The 16,498-nt window shown below is 40.0% G+C and overlaps 1 protein-coding gene across 5 annotated transcripts in view; it reads right to left on the bottom strand.

The window, feature by feature from the left end:
* Positions 1–16,498, bottom strand: part of DMXL1 (Dmx like 1) — a 141,383-nt gene that overhangs the window by 65,300 nt on the left and 59,585 nt on the right. For all 5 annotated transcript variants that reach the window (XM_006134492.5, XM_075931961.2, XM_089779288.1 and 2 more), the window contains 6 exons: positions 7,979–8,232; positions 7,195–7,876; positions 6,477–6,598; positions 5,666–5,755; positions 5,253–5,352; positions 3,242–3,358 (listed from right to left, as the gene is read on the bottom strand). In XM_006134492.5, coding sequence (XP_006134554.2) covers positions 3,242–3,358; positions 5,253–5,352; positions 5,666–5,755; positions 6,477–6,598; positions 7,195–7,876; positions 7,979–8,232 — 1,365 coding nt within the window. The remainder of the gene's footprint in view (positions 1–3,241; positions 3,359–5,252; positions 5,353–5,665; positions 5,756–6,476; positions 6,599–7,194; positions 7,877–7,978; positions 8,233–16,498) is intronic.

Raw genomic sequence — 16,498 nt, forward strand, 5'->3', positions numbered from 1 at the left:
CAATGTAATGGCACGTAACAAATTTTTTTTTTTTTTTTTAAACTTCAACAGGAAAGATATTGGGACATAAAGGGTATTAACTGTACAAGTCAATTGGACTGAAAATCTCAAGGACTTAAATGTGAAGTAGGCTTGGAATTCCTTTAAGTCAACCATAAGAAAATTGCATCCCAACCAAACAAGGAGGGAAAAACTGTAGAAAGATGCAGCTGGATGAAAAATTTAAATATTATCAGGAGAAAGCAGATAACATCTAGGGAAAAGAAAAAGGAGGTTATTTGCACAGATAGATACCTCTTGGAAATTAGGAAGAATAGAAAGAGTGAGACTTGCTAGAAATCAAACTAAATAAGCTCTTGGCAATAAAAATTAAATAAGAGGAAAAGATGTTGGTAGTTATATAAATACAAAGAATAAGCAAGGATGAGATTAGACGGCTATGCAATATCAATTGAAAGGATATTAAAAATAATATAGGTATTTCCCTAAACTGAATGAATACTTTGTCTCACCTTACAAAAAATGATAATTTGTACATTCACAAAGGCAGAATAACTGATGTAAATGAGTGTTCAGAAACTGCTACATCAGAGGTGCAAGAAAAACTTAAGAGTTGAATGCACTCAAACTGTGAAGACTAGATCATTTCTACCATGGAATACTGAAACAACTGGCACATAAGACTTCTAAGTCCAGCATCAAGGATTTCCAATAAATCTGTTAATTTACAGGTATTGCCATACAACTGGATAATAGCAAACGTCTTACCTATATTTAAGAAAGGGAAAAAAGTATTCAGGAAACTACAGATCAATGAGCCTCATGTCAGTATTATGCAGGACTTTAGACCAAATTGTTAAAGAAAGACTAATTAAACTCAGAGAGATAAATGGTTCAGAGATGTAATGTAATACGGCTTTACCGAACATAGATCAAGCCAGATTAACCTGATTCCCTTCTTTGACAAAATAAATTATGTTTACAATTTTAGATAAAGGAAACATTAAATCTAATACACTTGGATGTCAGGAAAGCATCTGCCACAGTACCACATAGGACATTAGTTATATTAGAGAGGATGGCGAATAGTGTAAAATTTGTAAGGGGATAAGGAACTAGCTGAAGGGAAAGGGCAATGGACTGTTTTGAAAGTTGAACTATTAGATTGGCGCAAGGTTACTAGCATAGTTCCTCAAAAATGAGTCTGAGACAAAGTTATTTAATACTTTTATTAAGGACCATAGCATTAAAAGCAGATGTGTTAAAGTATAGGCATGATAAGAAGTTGGGAGTTATCTTTGATAGTAAGAATTTCTACTGCAATGTGGGGGCTTATCAGTCAGCTGCAAATCAGAGAACTTTCTACATTTGTATATTACAGGATAATTGGATATGTAATGTAATGGAGACATGAAAGCAAATGTGTGTCTATCCTGCACTAGGCAAGGCATTTCCAGTAGAGATGGACACATACTAATGCCACTGAAAAAGGCACTGTGTGAACTAGTCATTTGGAATTCAGAATAAAGTTCTGGTCACTCATGTTCAAAAAAGATATGTTTGAACTGAAAGAGAAGCAGAGAAGAGCTACAGATGACCAGCGGGGAATGGAGGGCCCATCTTATGTGGGGAGACTAGAAGAGCTTGTCTGCTTTAGCCTATCAAGGATAATATGACTGTTCTCTATACATATCCCTGGGGGAGGAGAAAGGATGGACAGCTATGTATTGTCCTGCTATTCTGAAAGGAGAACAGAACACACTTGAGATCGTTAACATTAGGGATGTTAAATTCAGATGGGGTTTCCATCAACTATTTGATTAGTCGATAAGGGCGCCTCCGGCTTTGAACTGTAGCAAGAGCCCTGCCAGGGACTCTTGTAATTTCAAAAGGAAGCCCCACACGGAGTGCGAGACCAGTGGGGGACTTCCCTGCTGGCCCTGTCTGGCTCTTGAACATTTTAAAGGCTGAGGCAGCGTGGGGCCAGCGGGGAAATCCCCCGCTGGTCCCGCACTCCCTGTGGGGCTTCCTTTTGAAATTACAAGAGTCCCTGGCAGGACTCTTGCTACAGTTCAAAGGCAGAGGCGCCCTTATCGACTAATCAAATAGTCGATGGAAACCCCATCTACTATTTGATTGATCTAAATTTAACATCCCTAAATGTAACCATCTCAAGTGTGTCCTGTTCTCCTTTCAGAATAGCAGGACAATACATAGCTTTTCATCTTTCCCCTCGTTGGGGCTCTTGTACATTTCAAAAGGAGAATCACGGCAGAACTAGCACAAGCAGAGGTTGCTTCAGTCCCTGATCACGCCGTTTCCTGCTGTGCCTCTATCTCCCCTGTCTCCCATGGAGACAGTGCTGGGGAGAACTGGCTGTTAAGCCCTGGCTCCTACTCACCCCTGCCCCTCTTGTTGCCTTTCTCTAGGACTAGATTTACCTGGAAAAGCAGGCACCAGGCAAGGTATGAGGTTGGAAAACAATGGAGAATTAGAAATGACACACTTACCGACCTTGCTGGACGGCAGTGCATTCAGCTACCCATTTACGAGCCAGGGCTGTTGTGGTTTCAAGATAGGTTTCCCTCCCCTCTACACACAGGCTGTGCCAGTATAAAACTACATTGTCAGAACACAGCTTGAAGAAATTTTGCCTCTGCCTCATCACCAACTTTGTTATTGCCCAGCTTTGACTGTGTGGACAGGAACACTCACAGTTATTCTCACTTTAATAACAGCAGTCACCAAGTGTAGATAACCTGGTTTTAAGGCTTTGCTAATTCTTAAGTGTTAGCAGACACTCAGCAGTGCATTCCAACTCACTTAAAACTGACTTTTAAACCCTCAGAATTAGTGCAATCTACCATTCATTATTTAGAACTAAATACATAAAAATCTGAAGAAATTTTGGCCTACCATTTCTAAACTGAGGAGCAAAAGTAAACTGAATCCCCACTACTGACAACTTTAATGGATTTTTTCTCAACTACTAAAAAAACAAACAACAACACAGGTTTGGCTAATAATAAAAAGCTCCAGAGCAAAGAAAATGACAGACTTTAGAGCAAAAAAAATAATTAAGTTGTGATGGAAAACCGAGAGCAGATGATTGCTGATAGCTTTTTAGACAATAGCTTCTTAAATTTAACAGTAAATAAAAGTTGTTTAAAAAGGAAGAATATCAGATAGTTACAAATAATTCTTGTTTAAAAATGTTTTACATCATAGCAAAAGTACTTACCCACTGAAACTGGAATGGATTTCAAGTGTAAATTCCACATGTGTAATAATGAGCAATTTTGAGCATATTCAATTACTATTAAGTAAAATTTCTCAGAGAATCCATTTTGCAGCTGTCCTGTTGAAATTTAAAGTAAGTTTTTAGTGTAACATCTAATATAGCAATTAGTAGCTACTAACTTTTTTCACTCCCTGACTACATAACTGTAGGCACTACTACCCTTTTAATTTAAAGAGTATGTAGACTCCAGATAGTCAGCATCTTAGAAGGTATTTCTTTAATTTGCTTGGGGTTTTGGCTTTTTATGGTTCCCCCTCTGATCCTGTTATTCAAATGTTAGATGAAAATAGGGATGTAAAATACCGTTTCATTAGTTAACTGCTTAAACATTAAGTTTAACTGATTAAAAAGGGGGCAATGGGAGGTCGTTTCAGGCTCCAGCACTGCAGGACAGGGGCAGCTGTCAGTAGTCTTACGGAGGGAGGGGGTGGAAGCAGCCGTGGAGGAGTACCGGAGGAGAGGGGGAGAGAGCAGCTGGTCGGAAGACTGTTCCTGAGTAACTGTTAACCATTACTTGGTAAGCCTCATCCATTAAAGGTGATGCTTACCAGGTAACCGGTTACCTTCACATCACTAAATGAAAATACTAACCCTGAAACAATACAAATTGAAATGAAGACCACCACCAATTGTATTTAAAATATTAAATCTAAGCAACAGCTTTTTATACTGTAGAATAAAAAGTGCTAACGAGCAGCGCTATATTTTCATTTTTTAGGCTGAAAACACAGAACTGTACAATTGAACGATCAGCTTTTAATCAAATATTATAGGTAAGAAGTGCTAAATGTAGAAACAATCACTGATTTCTGAGGCACTACGTAAGAACGGCAGATTAAATTTTATATAAATTATTTACAACTACAGTAAAACTCCAATTGTCCGGCATCCAGTGGTCCGGCACTCGCGATGGTCCGGCACCAACTGGAACCCGGAAGTGCTCTGGCCAGCTGGACACTTGGAGCTGCTCCATGCCACTTCCTCAAGTCCGCCACTGCCGCGGCTGAAACTGACCAGCAGCGGACATGGGGAATCTGCAGAGCAGAGCAACTAGGGTGCTGCCGGTTGCCCAACAGGGGGATGAGGGGCGGCGCTGTGGGACCAACTTGGCAGGTCCCCAGCTGCTCTGCTGCGCACTGCTTCTCTAAGTCTGCTGCTGCCGAAACTGACGAGTGGTCGACTTGTGGAAGCTACAGAGCAGAGCAGCTGGGGTGCTGCCGGGTTGCTCCCACAGCGCCACCCCTCACCCTCCTGCTCAGGGATAACTACTGAAGTTTGGGGGGGTGGGGAGCCCGCTCCCCTCCTGGAAACCCTCGGCAGTGGCGCGGGGCTTCCCTTGCCTTCCTGCAAAACGGTGGAGGGTTCGCCCCTTGCCACGCCTTTCCCGCCCAGTCCTCAGACGCAGTGCGGGTCCTGCAGGCTCCTCACAGCCCCCTCCCCCCCCCGCCCCTCTGGAATACCGCCCGATAATCCGGCATATCTGATAATCCGGCACCACCTAGGTCCCAAAGGTGCCGGATTATCGAAAGTCTACTGTAGTTTTCAATTTACTTATAGAATCATAGAATCACAGATTCTATAAGTAAATTGAAAACTAGATGTAAATAATTTGTAAAATTTAATCTGTCTTTCTTCTGCCATGCTATCTTAAAAGATAACAATCAATAAGTGACTAGAGAAACAGAATCTTTATTTCTAAGATGATATTATGCTCTTAGTAGAGCCAGCAATCTGTAGATGAACCATAAGTTACACCTTAGCCATTTTGACCTTGTAGCTCTGTGGGAATGAAGTGGAGCATTATTTAAGTACTTAATATAATTAGCAGAGTTTCCCTTTTAAGCTTGTAACAAAAAAATATCAGACTTTTTATAATCATGTGTCCAAAATCAATATCCTTTTGATACATCCTTCACTAGGTTAGCAAACTAAACATTTAATACTGCTTTACCAGAGTCTTCTAAACAGTTCTTTTCAGGTGTTTTCGCCTCATGGTTATTCAAAATGAAGTTTTCCTGAAAAACGTGAAGTAACTGTGTTTTTCTGCCATGCTAAATTAGAAACACAAACAATAAGTAAGTGAATAGAGAAACAATCTTTATTTCTAAGCTCATATAATTAAAAATTGTCAAGACTACACTAAACAATTTGAATAAAATGTATTGTCTATATATATGGGCCAAAGTCAGGTAGTTGGCAGTAAGATGCTCTTAATCCAAAACTTGTACATATTAACCGGCATTGGTTTAATCATAGATGGACATAGATAGTTTTACACATGGAATTTTAAATGCCTTTTTAAAAATCAAGTAAATGAATGTTCTCTCTCATATAAAATATGTACAGAAAAAATATCTTACTTACGAGCTCTGTAATAGCATCTAACTCTACAATGCATCCTGGCCTTGCAGTTGACTGTTGACTTATGATGTTAAAAACTTCACCAACGTATTTCTGTAAAAATACAGTAATACAAGCAATACTGAAGGATTTTTCTTTAGATGAATTCTTAAAGTTTATTAAGAATTGCCTGATATCGGACATCTTCATTTTGGCACAGTATTTTTATTTGTGGTTCACTTATTCAAAGTTAGGATTGACAGAAGTTGGGTTTAATAAAGCGAGATTTGTTAAAACCAGAGATTTATTTACATTCTATATAAGCCTGAAAAGACTCTGAACTTTTCAGAAATCTTCTTTCAGTGCTAAGCAATTTGTTTGTTAATTCTGTAGCAACAATTAAGGATACATCTAATTTACAATGTTACGGGAATTTAGGAAAACAATTTTGTGACGACTCAATAGAAATAAGGGTGTTAACTCTGAAGTACCACAGAATCATTAAAGGCCTCACATGAAAGATGCCTCCTTCCAGTAGGTTGACAGCAGTTGAATCCCAAGACTGAGGAAAGTGCAATGTACTGAACCATCAGAACTACTTATTACAGCATTAGATATTTCTTTTAGATTTCCCAACCTTGCAGTTACTTGACTGAACAATGCTCAGCTGATATCACAAGAGACTATGCTTTAAGGTTCTATTATATTTGCAGATCGACTTTGTAAGAGATACATTTTGCAGATTTCATAGTGTTCATTCAGTTATCTAGTCTGAAAAACCAATGTTAGGAGTTATAATTATGAAGTAATCTGGGAAAAATTAGCTTTTACTTACAGAAATTTCAGGATTAGACAGCTCACATAAAAGCTTTTTAGCATCTATTATAGCCTGATATAATCTCAGATATTGTCCATCACTTGCCACAAAGCATGCGCTGGGAGAATTGCAGTATGCACCTGAAAAGTATTTATAAATAATTGGTTCAATATTTTAAGAAATACATACTAGCTCTTTCCCTATTGTTAGCAAGAAGCAAATCACAAGCATTTAACATTAGACTAACAAAAACTAAGAAAGCAGATCTTATTTCTTATTGATATAATTTGTATTTAGATATTTATTAATGAACATTCATGAACATGTTCATACACAATGTGAAGATTCAATATTGAACCTCACCAAAAGGAAGCTAGACTCCCATCTGCTCATTGTAGGCTCTCCTTTTCTATATTAATATTTTCCAAACCCCCTACCTGATAACTAACATTTTTATGCATTTTAAAAAAAATGCAATTTAGATCTAAGGTTTTAAAATAAACGACAGGCACCTTTTGTAAAACATCTATGATGTCACACAAATAAAGAGAAAGAAAATATTTAGTGGCTATTTTTAAGCTTACCAACAGGGACATTTTAGTTTAGGTTATCTTTCAGAAAACCCATACTTCAGAAACTCACATTACAAGTTTCATCATTCAACATACCTAGATTCTTTATATGACTAGAATTGTTTTTGATATTTTTAATATTCTAATTAACTCAGAAAACTTACCGAGACAGTAACTGGGTATAAGTGTAGGCAGCCATGCCACATTAGAAAAAGCCGAAACATGGAGAGAATTAATTCGTGCAAGTTCAGAAACTCCTCCAGAAAAGGATAATGGCCCAACTGGGTCAACTCGCCAAAGAATAAGCTCGCTATAAACTGCATTGGGATCCTGGGATGTTACACTTGTAGTATCTCTATTCTGAGATCTTAAAGACGACTCTCCAGTAGTTGAAGCGTCATTCTGTTTTGTACTGTCATCATCTGGTGAACTTAAAGCATTATGATGAGAAGTTGTCAGCAGCAAAGGTAACACTGAATGACAAGCCAGATCATTAAGATGAAAACGGTGACCACAATATCGAGATTTATGTGAAATACTGAGCACAGTCGAAAAAGCAGACTCCTCTGCAAAACTAACTAGCCACTGATTTAAAGACCCATCTGCATGTTTTGATATCATCATAACATTGGGGGTGAAAATACTTAATTTTAAACTGTTAGTTGATTTACTGTGGCCAGCACAGATAAGCATAGATGATGAACGTGTCAGGCCAATGGGCTTCTGTTTGCCTTGTTGAATAGCGAGGTCAACATTCTTGGTGCAGGCATACATCACTATACTTCTGCAAAGAGAATTCGCATCACCAGTTGGAAATGCTACTGGAATTCTTGAAACAAAAGACACCTAGTGTTAAAGGGGGAAAATAATATGTATTAGAATAAAGAACATTAATGCACTTTTAATTGGCTAATAAATATATATTTGAATCCAGAAAAGTCTTAGTACCTGCACCTGACGAAACATACCAGGCTGATATTCATCTAGCCAGTCCACATGCCATACCAGTAAGGAACCATCCATGGGATGAATACTGAACAACATGTCTGCATTTTTGCTCCACTCAGACAATAGTATTTCAATCTCATGATCAATAACAGCAGAAGATAAAGGCACCAAGCCAGAGTTTGGAATATTTTTCTCACTACCCTGTTCTTTCTTTTCTTGATTTCCTTTTTGATCTTCTCCATTATCATCAGCTTCTGGCAGAAGGAAACAAATATGAAGTAAAGAAATCCATGTATGAAAGCTACATTTTGAAGTTAAAATCTCAGAGGCAACACTGCTAGGTTATTCAACACTTAAGTGTCTTCTAAACTATTCTTACAATCTTGGATTTAAACAAATTGAAAGGGTAATGATTTAATCTCTAAATCAAATCAATGCTACATAACTGAATACATTCCTGTATCTGGACAGAGAAGTATAGCAAGTTATATTATGTATGTGACGTTATTTTACAATACCTTCTTAAATTCCTACGAAAAAAAGGTAAAATTAAGCATCAATTGCTAATTATACTAAATAGAATTAAATTGATTGTAACCCAGCGATAAAATTTAACAATCAAGTTGTATTAGCTTATTCATGTAAGTACAGAAATGAAATTTTTTTTAAAACCCAGAATCTGAAAGTTCAGAGGAGTTCATGAATAAATGCATCTAATTCCTTCCAAATGACTTCATACATCACTAGCCATTTAAATCTACACTTTCAGAAACACCTACATGAACTCGATCTTCACAGATGGATTCAGTCACAAGAGTCAGTGCTGACCACTTCACACATTAGACCACATTTCACTTATCACAGCCATATTTGTAGCCAGCAGGTGTTTATGGCAGAAAACCATACACATTTGCCATTAGATGACAGTAACTGGCAGTATCAGCAGAAAGCACAAAGCCTGAACTACTCTCTCCCCACTACAGATGATCCCTTCAAAACAGTGTGATAGAGCAGCACACTCAACACTCTAGCTCCTCAATTCCTTGACAGTAAAACAAAAATAGCCATCCACTCGGAGAGATACAAGGGTACCCCCTAAGTGCATTTTAAGAAAGGTGTGGTTATCATGCCATAAATTATATCTTTTAATGTGTAATGGCCTTAAAGAACCCAAAGCCACTACACCACCAGCTATTATCCCCAGAACAATTGGGGGTGGGAAGGAAAAATCAGGGCACTAATGTACTTCCACTATTGATTACACTTGCCTACCCTGGACCAGGATTGAATTATGTTAATCAGGATGCAGGACCAGTGATGCACTGATCTGCTTGGAAGTCTTTGGGGGAATTGTCATTGGGTACTGCAAACCAGAATTAAGAATATAAGGACAGCCAGATTGTGTCATAGTAATGGTTCATCTGGCCTGGGAGTATAGCTTTTGATAATAGTTGGAGCCAGATGCTTCAGAGAGAATGACAGTGGGTACATCTAGTTGTCCTGTTCTAACTTCTTCATAATCAGAGGTTTAGGGACACCCAGAGATGGAGTGGCATCCATAACCATGTTGACAAATAGTCATTGATGGACTTATCCTCCGTGAACTTATCTAGTTCTTTTTGAAGCCATTCATACTCCTGGGTTTCACGCCGCCCTAGGCAAGGAGCTCTACAAGTGGACTGTGCATTGTGTGAAATGCTACTTTTTATTGGTTTTGATCGTGCTTCCTATCAATTTCATAGGATGACTCCTGATTCCCGCGTTTTAGGAAAGGCTAAGTAACACTTCCTTATTCAATTTTTCCAAATAATTCATTATCGTATAGACCTCTATCATATCCCTCCCTCTCATTCATATCTTCTTCACTGAACACTCTGCAGCAATGTTTCTTTCCTTCAATTTTTCCATCCATATGGGGAATAACATTTCTGTGCACCAAAGCATGCACAGATGTACACCACCAGTAGAAACATATGCTGCCAGCTGGGTGGCATTTAAATACCTCTTGGGTGGCTGCTCAAGTACTCTGTTTAGATTAAGGAACACTAGTCCAAAGTCTATAGTATCTCCTCATATGGAAGTTGTTTCCCCCATCATTTTTGTTGACCTTCTCTGTACTTTTTCCAGTTCTACTATAATTTTTTATAAGATGTGGCGACCAAAATTGAATGGGGTATTCCAGGTGTGGACATATCACTGATTTACATAGGGGATTATGTTTTCAGTCTTCTTATTTATCTCTTTCAATGGTTCCCATCATTTTTAGCATGTTTGATGGCCACTGCACATTGAGCGGATGGCTTCAGAAAACTACCTACAATGATGCCAAGAGATCTCTCTTTAGTGGGTAACAGGTAATTTAGAACCCATCATTGTGTCTGTATAGTTGGGATGTTTTCCAATATGCATTATTGTTCGGTTATGAATACTGAATTTCATGCATCATTTTCTTGCCCTGTCTCAGTTTTGAGGTCTCTACCTTTTCACCATCAACTATGAACTTCACTTAGAGTAATTTTGCACTGTCTCCAAACTTTGCCCCCCTCACTGTATATCACTTTTTTCCAGATCATTTGTGAAGAGGTTGAAAAGCAGTGGTCCTAGTAAAATTCTTGGAGAACCCCACAATTTAAGTCTCTCTTCGGTGGAAGCTGAACGTTTATTCCGACCCTTTGTTTCCGGCCTTTTAATCAGTTACTGATCCATGCAAAGATCTTCTTTCTTATCACAAGTGCTTAGTTTCCTTAAGGGTCTTTAGTATGGATTCTTTGCATTTGGAAAGTCCAAGAACTCCTATGCATTGACTGCTCTTGTCCAGATGTCTGATACCCTAAAAAATGTTAACGGATTGATGAGGCATGATATCCCTTTACAAAAGCCATGTTAAACATGGTATATTAAAGAAGAGTTGTTTGTGTGTTTGATAGTTCTGTTCTTCGCCAAAGCTGGGCCTACTAGCCTGTAAATGTCAGGATGGTCTCTGGAGCTTTTTAAAAACTGGCATATTAGGTGTTCTCCAGTCATCTGGAACAGAGACTGATTTAGGGGGTAGATTAGTTTGCAACCTTAAAAATCAAGGTGGAAGGTGGTGTTACTTTTGTGCCACCAGAATACCATGGAAGTATGCTAACTTCGATGTGATTGGTTCTAAGAAAAGAGGAACTCAAGATCACATCAGGCTATGACAACCTGACACTAAGTAGTCAAAATAAGCCCACAGGCAGTGTGACATACTAACTAGAGATATCACATGAATCCCTAAACTGCACTCTACTTCAAAGAACACTCAAGGTGAAGAGTCGCTCCTTTTATTTTTGTTAAGCAATATTTTTCCTCATGTTACTGGATGTGAATGGCCCCCATTAACATTTTCTTACACACATCTTAGTAATATGTTAAATTGAAAGCACACACACATAAACCAGATATAAAGGCAAAACTAATGATTTTCCATCCCAAATTCTAAGTAAATCTTATCATATTACTGTGTGTCACTCTTACTTAAGGTGCTGGCATAAACTACTCTCCTAAAAAGGGGAACTGAGTATTACTGACCATTATTAAAGGAAGAAAGATTAGAAGAGAGAGAGAGATCCGACTGTATAAACCTCAGAGACTCAAACATTAAGGTAAAAAAGGACCATCGTGATCATCTAATCTGACCTCCTGCACATTGCAGATCACAGAACCTCACTTTCATGGTAAAACCCTAACTTCTGGTAGAACTACTCAAGTCCTCAGATCATGGTTTAAAAGCTTCAAATTACAGCTAATTCACCATTTACACTAGTTTAAATCTGAAAGTGACCCAGACCCCATGCTGCAAAAGGTGACAAAACTCACTCTTCTTCTAGCTATCATCTTTGGAAAATCATGGGAGACAGGAGAGATTCCAGAAGACTGGAAAAGGGTAAATATACTGCCCATTTATAAAAAGGGAAATAAGACCAAACCAGAAAACTACAGACCAGTTAGTTTAACTTCTGTGCCAGAGAAGGTAATGGAGCAAGTAATTAAGGAAATCATCTGTAAACACTTGGAAGGTGGCAAGGTGATAGGGAACAGCCAGCATGGATTTGTAAAGAACAAATCATGTCAAACCAATCGGATAGCTTTCTTTGATAGGATAAGTCTTGTGAATAAGGGAGAAGCAGTGGTTGTGGAATACCTAAGACTTTAGTAAGGCATTTGATACTGTCTCACATGATATTCTTATCAATAAACTAGGCAAATACAACTTAGATGGGGCTACTATAAGGTGGGTGCATAACTGGTTGGATAACCGTACTCAGAGAGTAGTTAGTAATGGTTCACAATCCTGCTGGAAAGGTATAACAAGTGGGGTTCCGCAGGGGTCTGTTTTGGGACTGGCTCTGTTCAATATCTTAATCAATGATTTAGATATTGGCATAGATAGTACGCTTATTAAGTTTGCAGATGATACCAAGCTGGGAGGTGTTGCAACTGCTCTGGAGGATAGGGTCATAATTCAAAATGATCTGGACAAATTGGAGAAATGGTCTGAGGTAAACAGGATGAAATTTAATAAAGACAAATGCAAAGGGCTCCACTTAGGAAGGAACAATCAGTTTCACACATACAAAATGGGAAGCGACTGTCTAGGAAGGAGCACGGCAAAAAGGGATCTAGGGGTTCTAGAGGACCACAAGCTGAATATGAGTCAGCAGTGTGATGCTGTTGCAAAAAAAGCAAACATGATTCTGGGATGCATTAACAGGTGTGTTGTGAGCAAGACACAAGAAGTCATTCTTCTGCTCTACTCTGCGCTAGTTAGGCCTCAGTTGGAGTATTGTGTCCAGTTCTGGGCACCGCATTTCAAGGAGGATGTGGAGAAATTGGAGAGGATCCAGAGAAGAGCAACAAGAATGATTAAAGATCTAAAGAACATGACCTGTGATGGAAGGCTGAAAGAATTGGGTTTGTTTAGTTTAGAAAAGAGAAGATTGAAGGAGGACATGATAGCAATGGGCTTAAAATGCAGCAAGGGAGGTTTAGGTTGGAAATTGGGAAAAAGTTCCTAACTGTCAGGGTAGTCAAACACTGGAATAAGTTGCCCAGGGAGGTTGTGGAATCTCCATCTCTGGAGATATTTAAGAGTAGGTTAAATAAATGTCCATCAGGGATGGCTTAGACAGTATTTGGTCCTGCCATGAGGGCAGGGGACTGGACTCAGTGACTTCTCGAGGTCCCTTCCAGTACTTGTATTCTAGAATTCCCCTTCACCCCCCCTCCCCATATCTGCCAATCTGATCTAGGGAAAAATTCCTTCCCAACCCCTAATATGCAAATCAGTTAGACCTTTAGCATGTGGGCAAGACTCACCAGCTAAACACCTAGGGCTCGTCTACACTGGCCCCTTTTCCGAAAGGGGCATGTTCATTTCACAGGTCCTAATAGGGAAATCCGCAGGGGATTTAAATATCCCCTGCGGCATATAAATAAAAATGTCCGCCGCTTTTTTCCGGCTTTTAGAAAAGCCGGAAAAGAACGTCTACACTGGCCCCGATCCTCCGGAAAAAAGCCCTTTTCCGGAGGATCTCTTATTCCTACTTTGAAGCCTAAACATTTCAAGCTTAAACATGCTGCCAGTTTAAATCTATTAATTCTTGTGCCGACACCAACCGTTATGTTAAATATCTCCTTTGAGAACATCTCACTGCAGCCCTCTTTTGGCTACGCTCAACATCCCAAGCTCTTTGAGTCTCCTCTCATGAGGTAAGTATTCCATTCCTCGGGTCACTTAAGTAATCCTGCTTTTCACTTGTTCTAGTTTGAATTAATATTACTTAAATATGGGAGACTAGAACTGCCCATCATGTTCCACATAAGATCTCACAAGTGTCTTGTACAATGATACTAGCACTTTCCTGTCTCTACTAGAAATACCTTGTCTGATGCATCCTAGGACTACATTAGCAGTTTTCATGGCTACATCATGTTGGTGGCTCGTAGTCATCCTGTCATCAACCAATACACCCAGGTCTTTGTGCTCCTCTTTCACTCCCAACTAATGAATGCCCTATTTATAACAAAAAATCTTGTTGTTTGTCCCTAAATACGTGAATTTGCACTATTAAATTTCATCCCATTTCTATTACTCCAGTAATAGAAGACTGTCTAAATGTTTTGTATGATATTTTTGTCCTCTATACTGGCAACACGTCAGCTTTGTGACCTCAGTAAATATTAATACACTCCCACTTTTTGCCCCAATATCAGTAATAAAAATGTTAAATAAGACTGGGCCCAAGACCGACCCCTGAAGAACTGCACAATTACCTTCCTATGGCGTGACAGTTCAACTTTCATTATAATCATTGCCCGTGTCTCCATTTTAAACAACTCTTTAGCTACCTTTCAATGCTCATGTTTCTCCCATTTTTCTCCAATCTAAATTTATAATTTCCTATGTGGAACTGTATTGAATGCCTTACTGACATCAAGGTAGATTAGTAAATGGTAACTTTAAAAGATTTTAGGTAGTACTGCAAGAGCTCAAAAGGAAACATTGCCTCCTTAATTTACCAGGTTTAGTATCTGGGAGAATTGAGTATGTACTATAATAACCAGGGATGTTAAAAGGAGTTTGTTTAAATAAATGTGTAACTTCTGAATATTTCAGTGGTTACATGGTTATACCCAAGGCTTACCAGCCGCGCTGTCCGGTAATCTGCACATGCGCAGATTGTTCTGTGCTTGCACAGATCGCCCAAACCTGGCTCTTCCGAGTTGCAATCTACTCGCCACGGGCAAGTAGATTATATTATTTGTTGAGCCCTGGTTATACCACAGCTTATTAAAATTAATTGGCTGCTGCCACTTCTAGTGTCCCCCCCCGGCCTGTAGACTATTGGGGAGGGAGCAAGGATTCAGGGACTGCCCTCTTACAGAGACACCCCATGGCCTGCAGGATGTTGGTGGGGGGTGGAGGAGGGCAGTGTCCAGGGAGGGCTGCCTCCCCCAGAAGACCCATCTCTGTGACTCTCCTCTTTGCCTTCCTGCTCTCTGCCCCCCCCCCCTTTCCATGTCTCAGGAAATAGTCTCATGCCTGGCACTTCCCATTCTGTGGCACAAGCAAACCGCAACTTTGGTTTAAGGTAGGATAAGACAAGAAAAAGAATTCTATGTTGACTGCTCCTGTCAATCAAAATGACAGGACTTCTGTTTGAGAACAAACATCATCACATTAGGGATGCTAGATATCAAGTAACTGAATAGACAAGCAATCGCATAAATTCTTATCAGTGACTTGACTATTCTATAGTCCCTGGGGGTAGGGCCAGCAGCCAGTTTGCTCTGGCCCCACTTCCCGGTAGCCCCCCGGCATCCCACCCTGCTGCCTCTACATTAGACGCAGTGGTGCGAGGTGCCAGGCAGGAGCCAGTTTAAAAAGAAACTCCCCACACAGACCAGCTGTCCCATGCTGCTGCTACTGATAAAGAGGCAGCAGCCCCTGTCTGCAGGGGGTCCAAGCTCCCTGCAGTCAAAGGCTGCTCTGCCTCCCAGAGCAGTCCCTGTGTGCAGCAAGCCTAGGCCCGCCACAGACAAAGGCTGGTCTCTGGTAACAGGCCCTGTCCGCGGGGAGCTTGCATCTGCCTCAGACAGAGACTGCTTCAAAATAGCGGGAGGGAAGGGGAAGAGTGCACTGTAAAGCCAGGGCTGGGGCAGGGGGGAGACTGTTTTAAAAGCCAGCTCTGCCCAGCACTGGCTCCTGCTTCCCCCATCACTTGCTTCCTGTGACACAGAGGCAGCAAGGGGGGTGGGGTGCATGCACTTGACAAGCTTAACTGATAGGCCTAAGCTTATTAGTTAACCGTATAGTCGACTATACGTTGACATCCCTAAATTACATGTCCCATTACCTCAGCTGTGAAGAACATAGTGCTATCCACAATCTGAAAACAACTCTGACATTGTCAGCCTCTTGGATTATAATGGAGGTGCTGTTGTCATCATGAGTATCATAGAATCATAGAATAATAGGACTGGAAGGGACCTCGAGAGGTCATCGAGTCCAGCCCCCCGCCCTCAAGGCAGGATCAAGCTCCGTCTACACCATCCCTGACAGATGTCTGTCTAACCTGTTCTTAAATATCTCCAGAGAGGGAGAGTCCACCACCTCCCTTGGCAATTTATTCCAATATTTGACCACCCTGACAGTTAGGAATTTTTTCCTAATGTCCAATCTAAACCTCCCCTGCTGCACTTTAAGCCCATTACTCCTTGTCCTGTCCTCAGAAACCAAGAGGAACAAATTTTCTCCTTCCTCCTTGTGACACCCTTTTAGATATTTGAAAACCGCTATCATGTCCCCCCTTAATCTTCTTTTTTCCAAACTAAACAAGCCCAGTTCATGAAGCCTGGCTTCATAGGTCATGTTCTCTAAACCTTTAATCATTCTTGTCGCTCTTCTCTGTACCCTTTCCAATTTCTCCACATCTTTCTTGAAATGTGGCGCCCAGAACTGGACACAGTACTCCAGCTGAGGCCTAACTAGTG

This window comes from Pelodiscus sinensis, chromosome 6 (assembly GCF_052426305.1).
Source record: "Pelodiscus sinensis isolate ZL-2025 chromosome 6, ASM5242630v1, whole genome shotgun sequence".
Taxonomy (NCBI): Eukaryota; Metazoa; Chordata; order Testudines; family Trionychidae; genus Pelodiscus; species Pelodiscus sinensis.